Below are 17691 nucleotides of genomic sequence, written 5' to 3'. Positions count from 1 at the left end.
GACAGTGAAAATAGCAGATCTACAAGCTACTTCCACATGTATGTGGAACATTTTGAGATTGTAGTTCTTACATGTTTACTATTATTGCATGACACTGTTGTGCGATGAAGTATAATAAAACAATACTTGTGTGGTTAATCAATTTGTCGTTGCTATATAAAATAAAATAAAATAAAATCAGAAGATATTCAACAGTGGCAGCACTAGTTCCTTACCACCAGGAACTGGATCTCATCCAGCAGCTTGCCGTTGTTGGTGTTGGAGATCTGGATGAGGCGGTTGCTCTGCGAGATCTGGTCCATCTGCATCAGGATCACAATGAGATTGTATGTCACGTCACAGGTTTACACGTGCAATGAAGTGGGTGAAATTCTGTTATGTACAAACTCCATGGTTTATGCAAGGAGAAAAAAACATAGGAATGAAACAGGAAAGTACATTTTTATATATAGCATAAAATAATGTTAGACATGAGCTGCAAAAGTAGCAAAGGTTATACACACGTAGGCCTGTAACAATTACTACATAATCGTCTAATCGCAATTATTTGACATAATCCTAAGTATAAAGTTGTCAAATGTGTCAGTCATTTCTTTGTATATTTAGGTTATGTGTCATATCTGCCATGAGCAACTTCAAAGCCAAACAGAAATGTAATTGTCAACGACAAAAACACAATTAAATCGTTAATTGCAATTATTTGAGTGACAATTAATCGTCATGTAAAATGTCCTAATCGTGACAAGCCCCAGACACACAGTGCAAAAGGACAGCAGCAGGTGAAGTACAGTTAGGGGTGGGCGATATGGTGATAATTATCGTTGAGACGATACAATGTCTCCACGATATGCCTTTTCAGAGGTATCGTATATATCGTGATACAATTGAGGGAGCCTTTTTAATCCTGTTTAATCGTTAATACAGAGATTCATTGCAGAATTCAATTTAAACCTGCATTTTGGGCTAAATCAGTAGTTCTCAACATTTAAAATGTCAAGGTCTCCACTTAACTCTGACAGTATACAAATGAAACGGGTCCATTTGGATACTGTCAGAGATACATACTTGTAAAGTTCAATTTAGACCTACCAAAGGGAACCCAGAGAGTCTAGTTTGTGTCAAGTAACTTGAAAAATATCCATTAAAAACCAACTTGAAAAAAGAATCGTGATAAAATCGTGTATCGTGATACAGCTTGGGAAAATATCGTGATATTGTATTTTTTTTTCCATATCGCCCACCCCTAAGTACAGTACATGGAGGTACAGTACACCTGCTCCTTGACGCTCTGCAGCATCTCCTCGTAGCTGCTCTAAGTACAGTACATGGAGGTACAGTATACCTGCTCCTTGACGCTCTGCAGCATCTCCTCGTAGCTGCTCTAAGTACAGTACATGGAGGTACAGTACCTGCTCCTTGACGCTCTGCAGCATCTCCTCGTAGCTGCTCTAAGTACAGTACATGGAGGTACAGTATACCTGCTCCTTGACGCTCTGCAGCATCTCCTCGTAGCTGCTCTAAGTACAGTACATGGAGGTACAGTACCTGCTCCTTGACGCTCTGCAGCATCTCCTCGTAGCTGCTCTAAGTACAGTACATGGAGGTACAGTACCTGCTCCTTGACGCTCTGCAGCATCTCCTCGTAGCTGCTCTAAGTACAGTACATGGAGGTACAGTACCTGCTCCTTGACGCTCTGCAGCATCTCCTCGTAGCTGCTCTAAGTACAGTACATGGAGGTACAGTACCTGCTCCTTGACGCTCTGCAGCATCTCCTCGTAGCTGCTCTAAGTACAGTACATGGAGGTACAGTACCTGCTCCTTGACGCTCTGCAGCATCTCCTCGTAGCTGCTCTAAGTACAGTACATGGAGGTACAGTACCTGCTCCTTGACGCTCTGCAGCATCTCCTCGTAGCTGCTCTAAGTACAGTACATGGAGGTACAGTACCTGCTCCTTGACGCTCTGCAGCATCTCCTCGTAGCTGCTCTAAGTACAGTACATGGAGGTACAGTACCTGCTCCTTGACGCTCTGCAGCATCTCCTCGTAGCTGCTCTAAGTACAGTACATGGAGGTACAGTACCTGCTCCTTGACGCTCTGCAGCATCTCCTCGTAGCTGCTCTAAGTACAGTACATGGAGGTACAGTACCTGCTCCTTGACGCTCTGCAGCATCTCCTCGTAGCTGCTCTAAGTACAGTACATGGAGGTACAGTACCTGCTCCTTGACGCTCTGCAGCATCTCCTCGTAGCTGCTCTAAGTACAGTACATGGAGGTACAGTACCTGCTCCTTGACGCTCTGCAGCATCTCCTCGTAGCTGCTCTAAGTACAGTACATGGAGGTACAGTACCTGCTCCTTGACGCTCTGCAGCATCTCCTCGTAGCTGCTCTAAGTACAGTACATGGAGGTACAGTACCTGCTCCTTGACGCTCTGCAGCATCTCCTCGTAGCTGCTCTAAGTACAGTACATGGAGGTACAGTACCTGCTCCTTGACGCTCTGCAGCATCTCCTCGTAGCTGCTCTAAGTACAGTACATGGAGGTACAGTACCTGCTCCTTGACGCTCTGCAGCATCTCCTCGTAGCTGCTCTAAGTACAGTACATGGAGGTACAGTACCTGCTCCTTGACGCTCTGCAGCATCTCCTCGTAGCTGCTCTAAGTACAGTACATGGAGGTACAGTACCTGCTCCTTGACGCTCTGCAGCATCTCCTCGTAGCTGCTCTAAGTACAGTACATGGAGGTACAGTACCTGCTCCTTGACGCTCTGCAGCATCTCCTCGTAGCTGCTCTAAGTACAGTACATGGAGGTACAGTACCTGCTCCTTGACGCTCTGCAGCATCTCCTCGTAGCTGCTCTAAGTACAGTACATGGAGGTACAGTACCTGCTCCTTGACGCTCTGCAGCATCTCCTCGTAGCTGCTCTAAGTACAGTACATGGAGGTACAGTACCTGCTCCTTGACGCTCTGCAGCATCTCCTCGTAGCTGCTCTAAGTACAGTACATGGAGGTACAGTACCTGCTCCTTGACGCTCTGCAGCATCTCCTCGTAGCTGCTCTAAGTACAGTACATGGAGGTACAGTACCTGCTCCTTGACGCTCTGCAGCATCTCCTCGTAGCTGCTCTAAGTACAGTACATGGAGGTACAGTACCTGCTCCTTGACGCTCTGCAGCATCTCCTCGTAGCTGCTCTAAGTACAGTACATGGAGGTACAGTACCTGCTCCTTGACGCTCTGCAGCATCTCCTCGTAGCTGCTCTAAGTACAGTACATGGAGGTACAGTACCTGCTCCTTGACGCTCTGCAGCATCTCCTCGTAGCTGCTCTAAGTACAGTACATGGAGGTACAGTACCTGCTCCTTGACGCTCTGCAGCATCTCCTCGTAGCTGCTCTAAGTACAGTACATGGAGGTACAGTACCTGCTCCTTGACGCTCTGCAGCATCTCCTCGTAGCTGCTCTAAGTACAGTACATGGAGGTACAGTACCTGCTCCTTGACGCTCTGCAGCATCTCCTCGTAGCTGCTCTAAGTACAGTACATGGAGGTACAGTACCTGCTCCTTGACGCTCTGCAGCATCTCCTCGTAGCTGCTCTAAGTACAGTACATGGAGGTACAGTACCTGCTCCTTGACGCTCTGCAGCATCTCCTCGTAGCTGCTCTAAGTACAGTACATGGAGGTACAGTACCTGCTCCTTGACGCTCTGCAGCATCTCCTCGTAGCTGCTCTAAGTACAGTACATGGAGGTACAGTACCTGCTCCTTGACGCTCTGCAGCATCTCCTCGTAGCTGCTCTAAGTACAGTACATGGAGGTACAGTACCTGCTCCTTGACGCTCTGCAGCATCTCCTCGTAGCTGCTCTAAGTACAGTACATGGAGGTACAGTACCTGCTCCTTGACGCTCTGCAGCATCTCCTCGTAGCTGCTCTAAGTACAGTACATGGAGGTACAGTACCTGCTCCTTGACGCTCTGCAGCATCTCCTCGTAGCTGCTCTAAGTACAGTACATGGAGGTACAGTACCTGCTCCTTGACGCTCTGCAGCATCTCCTCGTAGCTGCTCTAAGTACAGTACATGGAGGTACAGTACCTGCTCCTTGACGCTCTGCAGCATCTCCTCGTAGCTGCTCTAAGTACAGTACATGGAGGTACAGTACCTGCTCCTTGACGCTCTGCAGCATCTCCTCGTAGCTGCTCTAAGTACAGTACATGGAGGTACAGTACCTGCTCCTTGACGCTCTGCAGCATCTCCTCGTAGCTGCTCTAAGTACAGTACATGGAGGTACAGTACCTGCTCCTTGACGCTCTGCAGCATCTCCTCGTAGCTGCTCTAAGTACAGTACATGGAGGTACAGTACCTGCTCCTTGACGCTCTGCAGCATCTCCTCGTAGCTGCTCTAAGTACAGTACATGGAGGTACAGTACCTGCTCCTTGACGCTCTGCAGCATCTCCTCGTAGCTGCTCTAAGTACAGTACATGGAGGTACAGTACCTGCTCCTTGACGCTCTGCAGCATCTCCTCGTAGCTGCTCTAAGTACAGTACATGGAGGTACAGTACCTGCTCCTTGACGCTCTGCAGCATCTCCTCGTAGCTGCTCTAAGTACAGTACATGGAGGTACAGTACCTGCTCCTTGACGCTCTGCAGCATCTCCTCGTAGCTGCTCTAAGTACAGTACATGGAGGTACAGTACCTGCTCCTTGACGCTCTGCAGCATCTCCTCGTAGCTGCTCTAAGTACAGTACATGGAGGTACAGTACCTGCTCCTTGACGCTCTGCAGCATCTCCTCGTAGCTGCTCTAAGTACAGTACATGGAGGTACAGTACCTGCTCCTTGACGCTCTGCAGCATCTCCTCGTAGCTGCTCTAAGTACAGTACATGGAGGTACAGTACCTGCTCCTTGACGCTCTGCAGCATCTCCTCGTAGCTGCTCTAAGTACAGTACATGGAGGTACAGTACCTGCTCCTTGACGCTCTGCAGCATCTCCTCGTAGCTGCTCTAAGTACAGTACATGGAGGTACAGTACCTGCTCCTTGACGCTCTGCAGCATCTCCTCGTAGCTGCTCTAAGTACAGTACATGGAGGTACAGTACCTGCTCCTTGACGCTCTGCAGCATCTCCTCGTAGCTGCTCTAAGTACAGTACATGGAGGTACAGTACCTGCTCCTTGACGCTCTGCAGCATCTCCTCGTAGCTGCTCTAAGTACAGTACATGGAGGTACAGTACCTGCTCCTTGACGCTCTGCAGCATCTCCTCGTAGCTGCTCTAAGTACAGTACATGGAGGTACAGTACCTGCTCCTTGACGCTCTGCAGCATCTCCTCGTAGCTGCTCTAAGTACAGTACATGGAGGTACAGTACCTGCTCCTTGACGCTCTGCAGCATCTCCTCGTAGCTGCTCTAAGTACAGTACATGGAGGTACAGTACCTGCTCCTTGACGCTCTGCAGCATCTCCTCGTAGCTGCTCTAAGTACAGTACATGGAGGTACAGTACCTGCTCCTTGACGCTCTGCAGCATCTCCTCGTAGCTGCTCTAAGTACAGTACATGGAGGTACAGTACCTGCTCCTTGACGCTCTGCAGCATCTCCTCGTAGCTGCTCTAAGTACAGTACATGGAGGTACAGTACCTGCTCCTTGACGCTCTGCAGCATCTCCTCGTAGCTGCTCTAAGTACAGTACATGGAGGTACAGTACCTGCTCCTTGACACTCTGCAGCATCTCCTCGTAGCTGCTCTAAGTACAGTACATGGAGGTACAGTACCTGCTCCTTGACGCTCTGCAGCATCTCCTCGTAGCTGCTCTAAGTACAGTACATGGAGGTACAGTACCTGCTCCTTGACGCTCTGCAGCATCTCCTCGTAGCTGCTCTAAGTACAGTACATGGAGGTACAGTACCTGCTCCTTGACACTCTGCAGCATCTCCTCGTAGCTGCTCTAAGTACAGTACATGGAGGTACAGTACCTGCTCCTTGACGCTCTGCAGCATCTCCTCGTAGCTGCTCTAAGTACAGTACATGGAGGTACAGTACCTGCTCCTTGACGCTCTGCAGCATCTCCTCGTAGCTGCTCTAAGTACAGTACATGGAGGTACAGTACCTGCTCCTTGACGCTCTGCAGCATCTCCTCGTAGCTGCTCTAAGTACAGTACATGGAGGTACAGTACCTGCTCCTTGACGCTCTGCAGCATCTCCTCGTAGCTGCTCTAAGTACAGTACATGGAGGTACAGTACCTGCTCCTTGACGCTCTGCAGCATCTCCTCGTAGCTGCTCTAAGTACAGTACATGGAGGTACAGTACCTGCTCCTTGACGCTCTGCAGCATCTCCTCGTAGCTGCTCTAAGTACAGTACATGGAGGTACAGTACCTGCTCCTTGACGCTCTGCAGCATCTCCTCGTAGCTGCTCTAAGTACAGTACATGGAGGTACAGTACCTGCTCCTTGACGCTCTGCAGCATCTCCTCGTAGGTGCTCTAAGTACAGTACATGGAGGTACAGTACCTGCTCCTTGACGCTCTGCAGCATCTCCTCGTAGGTGCTCTAAGTACAGTACATGGAGGTACAGTTTACCTGCTCCTTGACGCTCTGCAGCATCTCCTCGTAGGTGCTCTAAGTACAGTACATGGAGGTACAGTACCTGCTCCTTGACGCTCTGCAGCATCTCCTCGTAGGTGCTCTAAGTACAGTACATGGAGGTACAGTTTACCTGCTCCTTGACGCTCTGCAGCATCTCCTCGTAGCTGCTCAGCTTGCCCTCGATGGTGTCCACCTCGGCCAGCGCCTCATCCAGGAGCTGCATCAGGATGTTCACCTGCTTCTCTGACGCCATGATGGACTGGATGTTGGCCTGGAGGGAGGGAGGAGAGAGAGAGAGGCATGTTTATTTTGTTGTTGACTCCGTTAACTCATTTACTGCCTCATCCCGATAATCCAGAGAAAAAGCCTGTGTTTCTCTCCGTCAGGCCCGATAAACCAGAGAATGTAATTTGCTTTAATCGCTATAAAACATTTAAAATTACTATTGCTGTTTATCGCCAAGCGGTCTCTAATCACCCGCGAAAAAGTGCTTTCGGTCTGATTTCCGGCTTCCGGTCTGATCAGGTTTCCGTATCCAGTCGGCGAGTTTCTAAATTCTAGGATGGCTAAGGCAAGGAGGTTAGCAGGTTAGCTACTCACCAGCGTCGGCAGGTTAGGCATTTCACCAGGTTAGAATTCACCAGCGTCAGTTTTACTGAGGTTAAGGCTACGGTTACGGTTAGGGTTAGGGTTAGAGTTAGGGTTAGAGTTGGTGTTAGGGTTAGGAATGGTTAAAGTTATACTATGTAACTTTATTTATAAAACAAATCTTAAAATTGTCCTAACTGTTAAATCGTTAAAGTTTTAGAACCCCCACTCTGTTATTTTCAGCTTCTGAAGCCTTCTCTTTATATGTTTTCTATGAGTTGTGAGGGGGGGAGAATTTCCCGGCAAAATGATGTCATCTCCCACATGATACACTACCGGCCAATCACAGCGCCGTTCCGGTGGTCCGCGGCGAAAAACGTCCGAAAAAAGCAATACCGCTACTGACCACTAGTTGAGCAGCTTCCACAGTACAGCTTTAAGGATAGGTTCAGGTTTTGGTGCACCTCTGCCGCAGTCCAAGTGACTACAATGGAGCGCTCCTTATCTCCGGTTCAGCCAATCACAAGCTTCAAAAATGAGTCCGGGGCGTGGTTTTGCCTTAGCTCTCCTAGAATTGAGAAACTCGCATCCAGTCGGGGGCGGGACCAGAGCGCAGCTAACGCTAGCTATCATGTAAACCGCGCTAGACGGAGCTCCGCGATGGAAGCGTCTTTTTTTGTTGTGATCGGTGTGAAAGCTGTGATCGGTGTACACACGCCTGGTGCATGATCCGTGCACAGATCGTGCACGATGTGCACACACGCGCCCACGTTAAAAGGTAAGGATAGCGTGGCAGTCAACCCCGAAAGTCAATGTTTTTTAATAGCAGTAAATGAGTTAAATTGGTAGGTATTTACTAGTACTCTTTTAACCCATTTAGACCTGAAAAAAGTAATCCTGCAAAATCTATGTTTGTGGTTCTCAAACTTTTTCATGTCAAGGACCCCCTAGAGGTATACTTTATGTATTTGACCACGGACCCCATCTGAAAGCATTTAGTTCCAGGGACCAAGAGAAAGAAGGATTTGCGTTACAAATGTCTGCTTTAAAAAAATATATACACCCAAAGATTTGCACACTAATTTTCAAGATTTTTGAAAAATAGCAGATCTACAAGCTCTTAAAGCATGAAATAATGGTTGAAGTGGTGACACAGATATGCGTACCCGGTCTACAAAATGGGTTAAAAACTAGGGCTGGGACTTTAACTGATTAATTGCGATTAATTAATTACAGAAAATTAATGCGATTAAAAAAATTAACGCATTTTAATCGCACTTAGTTTTTGCACCACAGAACCTTCAGTTTCGGGCATACGGATCATAGCGATGCACCAACCAAGAAGAGACAACAAACGCAAAGGGAGAAGTAGCCGATCAGAGCGCTTTGCTTGGCCCAGTGGATGCGAAATTTAGATTAAAAAAACTCACTCGTTGATTCACTCGTACAACAAAATGTGTTTTACTTTAAAAAAGAAAATGCTTCTCAGGTCAAATAGCGATTAAAATGTGATTAATTGCGATTAATTAATCACAGAGCCTGTAATTAATTAGATTACATTTTTAATCGCATCCCAGCTCTATTAAAAACATAAAGAAATCTTAAGGATCATTCCACTTACCCCATCTAGCACCTGCAGCTCGCTGGTGAGCTTCTCGGCGAAGGCCTCAGCGTTGGAGATGGCACACTCACACACCTCCATCATGCCCTCGATGTCCTGCTCCTCGCGTGCGTTCAGCTCCTGATAGTCGTCCAGGGCATCCTCGTCGCCCCCGGCAACGCTCTGGCTCTCGCCACTCGGCACAGATTCTATCCCGGGGCCGGGGAGGACAGGGAACGGAGTAGGGGTGCAAGAGTTAATTGAACGAATCAATTTAATCTGCTAGTCGGAAAAGAGTTGATTTGATGGAATAATCGATTAAAAACCCTAATTTGGCAAATGTGAAACGTTTAAAAATATAACAATAATAATAATAGTGAAAATAGCTTATCTAAATTTTCAGCTTTTTCACAATTTTTGGAGACAACATGTGTGACAACGTATAAAGTTATAACAACAGGCTTTTCAATAATTCGAAAATCATTCAAATAATAATGGATAGTTTCAGCCCTACATGGCCACAGTGTACAGTACACTCTCTCATTGCTCCTTTCGCTCATACTGTATGTACAGTAGCTCATACTGTATGTACAGTAGCTCATACTGTATGTACAGTAGCTCATACTGTATGTACGGTAGCTCATACTGTATGTACAGTAGCTAACACTGTATGTACAGTAGCTCATACTGTATGTACAGTAGCTCATACTGTATGTACAGTAGCTCATACTGTATGTACGGTAGCTCATACTGTATGTACGGTAGCTCATACTGTATGTACAGTAGCTCATACTGTATGTACAGTAGCTCATACTGTATGTACAGTAGCTCATACTGTATGTACAGTAGCTCATACTGTATGTACAGTAGCTAACACGTTCCCACCAATGAACAGTCAGGGATGTGCAATGCCAATCATTTTCACAGACTGATCATTTGAATGACTTTAACCCATTTAGGCCTGAACACATTATGACGCAATATTTTATGCTTTAAATATAAAAAAATAGCAGATATACAAGCTCACAGCGCGGCACCGAGTGCCGCGCTGCGAGCTTGTAGATCTGCTATTTTTAAAAAATCGTGAAAATTTGAATTTTTACCCGATTATATAAGTGTCTTTTGAATCATTCTAAGATTTTTGGAAAAAAACCTATGTTTCTATGTCAGCAATCTGGCCAGCCATCGTCAAAGAAAAGGTCCTTTTCACTTGACTGGAGCTCAGTTAGTCTGTTCTTGAGACACTACTATGTCAGAACCTTTTCATGTGAAGGACCCCCAAAATTATATTTATTTGGCCACAGACCCCCATTTCAAAATATCTAGTTCCAGGGACCACCCAGAAGCAAAATTTTAGTTACAAACGTTCGCTTTGAAAATACATTATATTCAAAGATTTGCACACATTTTCACGACTTTTTCAAAAATAGCAGATCTACAAGCTCGCAGCACGGCACTCGGTGCCGCGCTGTGAGCTTATATCTGCTATTTTTTTTTATTTAAAGCATAAAATATTGCGTCATAATGTGTTCAGGTATCAACCTGGTTACCAATCTGTTCCCAGACTACTAACACAATGTCCCTCTAGACATCCCTGCTCTAATGACAAACACTCATCCACGCACTCTGGAGCCAAACTCCAAAGAGCGACAGGACTTTAGGGATGGTCAGTCTATCATGGGGATGGGAGGTTGATGCTGTGAGAATGCATATCGTTGCAGTCGTTTGGAAACGTTGCATGACAAAAATGTCTGATTTTAAGGATATGGGAAAGAATTGCCTGTGTTTAATGGAATGAATGTAGTTATTAATAGGGATGTCAAAAATGGACCTTTATCAAAATCGATTATTCTATAGCAATATTCGAATATTATTCGAAAATCGATAATTAATTATTATTATTATTTTTTTATTAAAAAAAAAAAAAAAAAAAAAAAAAACTTTTTTTCTTCTGTTTTTCGTTTTTTTTTTTTACTGGATTTCAATGCACATTTACATATGTACAACATGGCTCTTCAGGTAATTGGTAGCCTAACTACTACTCTTCATCTTTCTTTTTAGTGTGCCAGTGTACTGTTCACCTAATCTCTCAAGAACAGATTTTGTGATGCTTTACAATACAGAGGGCGCTGTTTTCCCTTTTCTTTGATGATGGCCACCAAGTACCAAACAATCAAGCCTGAATCAATCACACCTGTGTCTGAGACAGGGGGGAGGAGAGTGTGTAGCAGGCAGCTGCCACTCTGCTGTGCTCCTTCACTCTACACAGTTTACAGTTGGTGCTGGTGTGAATAATAAATCAATGGCCATTTACTATTATCATTAATACTATTGTTAGCCTATATTCTATATTTTGGTTTAAACTAACTAAGCCAAAAAATAGTATTAAAAAAAAAAAAAAAAAAAAAAAAAACGAAAAAAAAAAAAATATTAATATTTTTTCGATTTTCGATTATGAAATATTAAAATCGAATATTGATTAATGGAACGAATATTCGAAAATCGATTATTCGGTGACATCCCTAGTTATTAATCACAAGCTCTTGTTGATACTGTTCACTAGTTACGTGATTTAATTAGCTTGTGTTTATTTTACACATTTCTTTTTCTGTTTTTCTCCGTGCTCTCCCTCTCTCTGCCCCAACATGATGGAGCTTACACAAAAACTAATGATTTACACCTGTAAACCTGTGTAAATATTTATAAACTGACACACTTAACCACTTTCAAAGGGATTCAAAAATAGACGATCTCGCAACGGGTTGTGAGCTTGTAGATCGGCTATTTTTCCCCAAAATGTGTGTGACTCTCCTACGACTAAGTTGTAATGTGGAGATTCAAGGTTTCTGGCCGACAGCAACGAAATGTGGTGAAATGAGCAGAGAAAGTCAAGTCCTACCAACCTTCCGCTTTAGGAAGTTCTGGCCGGAGAAAGTTTTAAAGAGAGAAGAGTGAGAATAAAGAAAGAGTTAAGCCACGAGAAAAAACCAACACAGCAGCACACAATCAGGGCAGGAGAAGACACGGCACAATTATCCCTGAACATGCCATTTAAAAGAAAAACCAAGAGAAAAAGAGGCTCACAGTTGGTGGTAAATAACAGACAGTACTGTTATGCTCTTTACTAGTTTGTCTTTTGGCATCAATATTTTAAGTTTTAATCAATCCTTCACCTGCGAGAACAATGCCGGTCGTCTAAATTGTTGTTCAGGTAGGGCTGTCACAATTATTTCATAATCGTCATAACCGTTTCCATGTTGAAAAATGTTCATATATATTTTTTGAATGTAAAAAATAGTGGAAATAGCCGATCTACAAGCTTGCATCGCGACGCGTTGTGAGCTTGATGATCGGCTATTTCCACTATACTATCAATGTTCTTTTTCAAGTCTAAAGTTGTCAAATATGTCAGTAATTTCTTTGTATATTTAGGTTATGTGTCATATCTACCATGTGCAACTTCAAAGCCTAAAAGCCAAACATAAATGTCATTGTCAACGACAAAGACACAATTAAATCGTTAATCGCAATTATTTGAGTGACAAATAATCGTCATGTAAAATGTCATGATCGTGACAGCCCTAGGTTCAGGAGAATAATCGACGATCCCAATTTTGGGAAGGTCATTATAGCCAAAAGATGTAATACAAATCTACAGGCTCACAGCTTGTAGATGTTCTATTTTCACTACTGTTGGCGATGTATAACATTAAGCTCAAGTGGTTAATCGATTTGTTGATAAATCAAATTTAATTTCAAAACACGCTTCTCGATTACTTAAAAAGGTAATCAATGGAATAATCGCTAATAAAATAACTGATAGCTTCAGCTGTAGAAACATACTGACTAATGCAGGGGTCTTCAATGTTTTCAGGCCAAGGACCCCTTAGTTGAGAGAGAGATGAAGCATGGACCCCCAAAACCTTGTCATAGATTCCATATTGCTTGACAGCACAATCATCATTGTGGATTCATGTCAATTTGTGTTTTCAGATATTTAACCACTTGAACCGTCAATACTTCTCCAAAAATAGCCAATCTACAAGCTCACAACGCCTCGCAGCGCGAGGCGTTGTGAGCTTGTAGATCTGCTATTTTTGGCTAAAGTTCTCAGAATCTAAAAAGGAGATTTAACTCTGAGGACCCCATAGGGGTCCCGGACACCCTGTTGAAGAACCCTGGCCTAATGAAATCCTGAGCTTTTCTGGTTGGTTCCACCCGATGGGTTGGCAAAGGACTCTTACCTTCCAGCAGCTGAGAACTGACGTTCACAAACTCCACCTTCTTCCTCAGGTAGCGCTGGTTGAGCTTCCAGATGCAGGAGATGAAGGCGTTCTTCTCAGCTGTGCTGCTGGCCACCCAGCGGTAGACCTTCTCAAAATGGAGGTCGAAATCTGGGTTCTCCTGCACCATGGGGGGAAAAAGAACAAGCACAGAATATCTACATCAGGGGTGGGCAACTTTGATGATGGCAAGGGCCACTATATTTCCACCTTCTCTCCAGAGGGCCACATTGCATATTGCTACGTCCTACTTTGTCATTCTAGTATCTCATACAAAAGAAGCAAAAATAGCAGATCTACAAGCTCAAAACGCATCGCGGAGCTTGTAGATCTGCTTGTAGATCTGCTTGTAGATCTGCTAGAAGCTAGAAGCAGCTTGCTAGAAGCAGCTTGTAGATCTGCTTGTAGATCTGCTTGTAGATCTGCTAGAAGCAAAAATAGCAGATCTACAAGCTCAAAACGCATCGCAGCGCGATGCGTTTTGAGCTTGTAGATCTGCTATTTTTGCTTCTTTTGAATTGGAATCCTGAATAATTCTTTTGTTATTTTTTTTATTGGAATCCTGAAATGTAACATTTTTATTTAATTTCAAACGCATTTAGTTATATAGTCATGTTAACTGTATGTACCTAAATACAAATACATTGGACATAAAAAAAAGACATTTTCATACTACTATACTAGTCATTAAGCTACTACTGAAGGAATTAAAGCAGGTCATGTTTGGAATTGACACAGCTGAAATCAATAATAGTAATCCGGTATCAACCTGCGGGCCGCATTAAGCGAAGGTCGGTCCGCATGTGGCCCCCGGGCCGCCAGTTGCCCATGTATGATCTACATGCTCACAACGCCTCGCAACGCGAGGCGTTGTGAGCATGTAGATCTGCTATTTTCACAATTTCTGCCTCTAATATTTGACAATTTGGCCAATGTTTAATTTGTCATTTCAGAGGTATTAACAAAATCAATAACCAAAGACAATGCATAGCTATTTTTTCCAGGACCTTCCAGGACCCTTGATCAATTCCAAAACTTTTTCCAGTACTGGAAAAATATTTTTCTAATTTCAAAATATTTCCAGGAATTTCATGACCGTGGGAACCCTGTGGTTTAGAAGAGTGAGCGAGACATGGCTCTGACCTTGCTCGCATCTTTGGCATCCACTTCTGTCAGGTCTCGAAGCTCCCAGGCCATCTGTCGCTTGTAGAAATCCCCTTTGTCCGATTTCTTCACCTTAACCACCTTGGCCTGTACAGGCCTCTCTGTTGTAACTTGAAATAAAAAAAGCATGCAGATTTGTTATTTTTCAACAAACTATGTTTTACTTTTTTTTTTTTTTTAATAAGGTTTTAAGAAGCCAAATATCTAAATGGTTTCCCACAGTTCTGACTAAGCACTAAGCAATAGGAGTCATTCTCCTGTGGCTTGATCCTCATCCTTGTTCATAACCAGAAGGTCTGACACATGAGAGCCTTTCTGTTTATTAGACCAGTGGTTTTCAACCTTTTTTTCAAATCAAGGTCCATTATTTATTTGGCATTTGAGCCACGGACCACCATTTAGTGAGATTTAGCCTCTCAGACCCAAAACTTTGAATATTTTGTTGTCTTTGGATAATATATTGTCCACAATTCCATCCATGCTGTATTCATTTGGTACCATAAGAGAGATGACAGGCAAACGTTGATCAAAATAAAGATTCTTCCACGTTCTCTAATTGTGTGGACTACAATAATTCTTGAGAGCGTAAAATGAAACCAAATCCAAAACCAAATCCATTTGGTTTCATTTTACACTCTCAAGTCAAGAGTTAAAGATTAAGGGTTCATTATTTGGTTACCAGCTCTCCATCAGTTAGCTGGGGACCACCTGGAACCCCCCTCAAGGACCACTGGTTGAGAACCACTGTATATTCAATCTGGCTAGTCATCGTCAAAGAAGAGGGAACGACCACTGGGGTTGTCCCTCTCAGTAGCCAGCTACAGACTCTGTCTCGAGAGAATGCTGTGTATCAGACACTTACCTGTAGCGCACAAGAAGCAGTTCTTCTTCTTCTTGCCTGCCTTGCAGACGTTAACGATGCTGAGAAGGCGCTCATCGTTGGGGGTGAAGATGTCCCTCTGGAGGGCATGCTTGATGGCTGTCATGGTGGATGCTGTGACAGGAGGAGGCCCAGACACACCGTCTGACAATTAGAACACAGATTTTTTAGTCTTTATATGACAATGAATTCCTGCACGCGCACGCACACACACACACACACACACACACACACACACACACACACACACACACACACACACACACACACACACACACACACACACACACACACACACACACACACACACAGCTACGTACAAATGTGTGTGTTTGAGAAACTAACAGTGACCTAGACTAGGTGTTTTTTCCTAGCATGATAACAGACAGTCAAGGTGTCAAGTTCAACCAATGAATGTGTTTCTTGCAGAGCGTCGCTCAATCAATAGCAAAACATGGAAGACTCTCGGAGGAGCACTTTTTTCTGCCCCTCCTTGACTATGGAGTCCTCATAATGGTATCGTGATTCGTGATGCCCCAATTGCCTCAAAGTCAGAGCTCCAAACAGCCCAAAACAAACTGATTAGGGTCCTGCTTGGCCTTCCTTCTCGGGCCCACCTTACCGCTTATCACTATATAGGCATGTGGTGGCTCACGGTAGCTGACAGAGTACAGCATCTTGCAATGGGCCTGGTGTACAGTACAAGATACACTTACACCACCAAGACACCCATGTATCTGACAAAATACTTCCTAAAAGTCAAGGATGTCCACAATTAACCCAGATTTGACTCTAAAAAAAAGGCTCAAATTCATTCTCCTGCTATACCACTAACATGCGGAACGCCCAACCGCAGGCCCTAAAGGAGTACAAATCCCGAGCTTCCTTCAAAATCGGCCCGAAAAGTCACCTACAGACGGCTGCTACTCGAAACCTATAATTGACAAAGCCCATCCTTATCCTTATCTCCCCTTTTCCACAGTAAATAAATATTGTGTTATCTTTCTATCCTTTTTTCTCTTCTTCATAACTGCTTCTTTGTTTTTTTTGTTATTGATATCCTATGCATAGTAATGTATCTGTCTGTCTTACAATGTGTTGAAAGACAATGTGTTACTGTTTAAATAAATCGTAAAGCTTGTTGACCGTGTACCAGTGAACTGTACTGTAAGTACTTGAAAGTACTTTTTCCTATGCAACCTTCTAATACAATCTTCAGTCAATCAATCAAAACAAACATAGAAAGTTGCCTATTTATAGTCTGGATAACCATAATGTCATGTGAAGCTTGCTCCTCCATTGAACTCAGTGGACTTTGCGTTTTGTGGTTTACTCTATAACAGTGGTTCTCAAACTTGTTCGTGTTAAGGACCCCCAAATTGACACTTTATTAACCTGCGGACCCCGATTTGAAAAGATATGCCAGGGACCCCCATACGAGCTGATTTGTAATGGCATGCAATGGCATTTCTGTGTCGGAGAACCCCTTTTTATATAATGTAATGTACAAAATGTACCCTCTCTGAGTTAGATGCCCATAAAGGTCCATTTGGTTCCAAATGATCATTTAGCTGGGGACCCCCTGGAACTCCCTCAAGGACCTCTGGGGGTCACAGGACCCCACTTTGAGAACCAATGCTATCTATAAAGTGTTACTCTAGAAATCTGCAAAAGAACAATAGGCCCCATAGCCAACCACAATAATGAATACTACTGACTGATGTCCCTGTGGCGTTAGCTGCTACTAGCTAGATGGCTAACGTTGGTTTGGTTCAGCTGTTAAGTTTATTTAGCTTTAGCATGGATTGCGACTGTCAACGAAACACAAATAGTTACGTAGGCCTACTTGATGATGCTACTATACGAAAACCAAATGTCCTATATGTCTGTCATTCCTCTCTTACTAGAAAAGAAAAGGCACCAACACAGACATTGTTTATCATTACCTTAATGCTTCCAAATGTTGACAAATGACTGGATCCCGACTTCCTGTTTGCCGACAGCTCAGCTGGACATGTCATGTGACAAGATTCAAGAACGACGGCCCCGCCCCCACCCAATGGTGGAAAAAAGTCAGTCTGCTGCTCTTCTAGTCAACTCAGCAACAGTGGAAAGTCTAGGTTAAGTAAACAAGAATCAAACCTCCAGGTCCAAATTTTTTTTTTTTTTTTTTTTGACAAAATATTACAATACATACATACAACAGGACAAAAAGCAGTCACATTACAATAAAATTAAGAAATACAAAGAAAATATAATAAAATAAATAAGCTCGAGGTTACTTAGGAAATATGTGAAAACCATAAGAATCTGTGATGAATATACCTCCAGGTCCAATTTGACAAGATGATGTGCGCCCCTCGGTGACGTGATGGTGATTTGCGCCATCTCCTGGCAAAATGAAGCAACTGCTGTGCCATACAATTAGTTCACCCCTAAAATGACTTTTTTCTATCATTTACTCGTCGTCACCACATGGGGACTTGACTTGGGTTCAATCATTTTGTTTTTGTTGCATTCCTAGGCTAAGCCAATCAATTGATTATAATAAATGTACCCCTATTGAGTCCGGATCTCTATCCGGAATCAGTGGGCCTA

The 17691-nt window shown here is 43.9% G+C and overlaps 1 protein-coding gene across 1 annotated transcript in view; it reads right to left on the bottom strand.

Annotated features, from left to right (window-relative positions):
* The window catches only part of LOC308292211 (exocyst complex component 1-like), a 43217-nt gene extending 26134 nt beyond the window's left edge, over positions 1–17083 (bottom strand). Inside the window, exons 1-7 of the mRNA XM_080734504.1 lie at positions 17040–17083; positions 15076–15237; positions 14193–14323; positions 13011–13170; positions 8788–8975; positions 6709–6849; positions 216–302 (exon numbers count right to left, since the gene is read on the bottom strand). Coding sequence (XP_080590630.1) covers positions 216–302; positions 6709–6849; positions 8788–8975; positions 13011–13170; positions 14193–14323; positions 15076–15199 — 831 coding nt within the window. The 5' untranslated portion in view covers positions 15200–15237; positions 17040–17083. The remainder of the gene's footprint in view (positions 1–215; positions 303–6708; positions 6850–8787; positions 8976–13010; positions 13171–14192; positions 14324–15075; positions 15238–17039) is intronic.
* Positions 17084–17691: the final 608 nt, after the last annotated feature.

The sequence above is a fragment of the Nannobrachium achirus genome (genome assembly GCF_963921795.1).
Source record: "Nannobrachium achirus genome assembly, chromosome: 1".
NCBI lineage: Eukaryota > Metazoa > Chordata > Actinopteri > Myctophiformes > Myctophidae > Nannobrachium > Nannobrachium achirus.
This window is presented reverse-complemented; position numbering and strand designations above follow the sequence as displayed.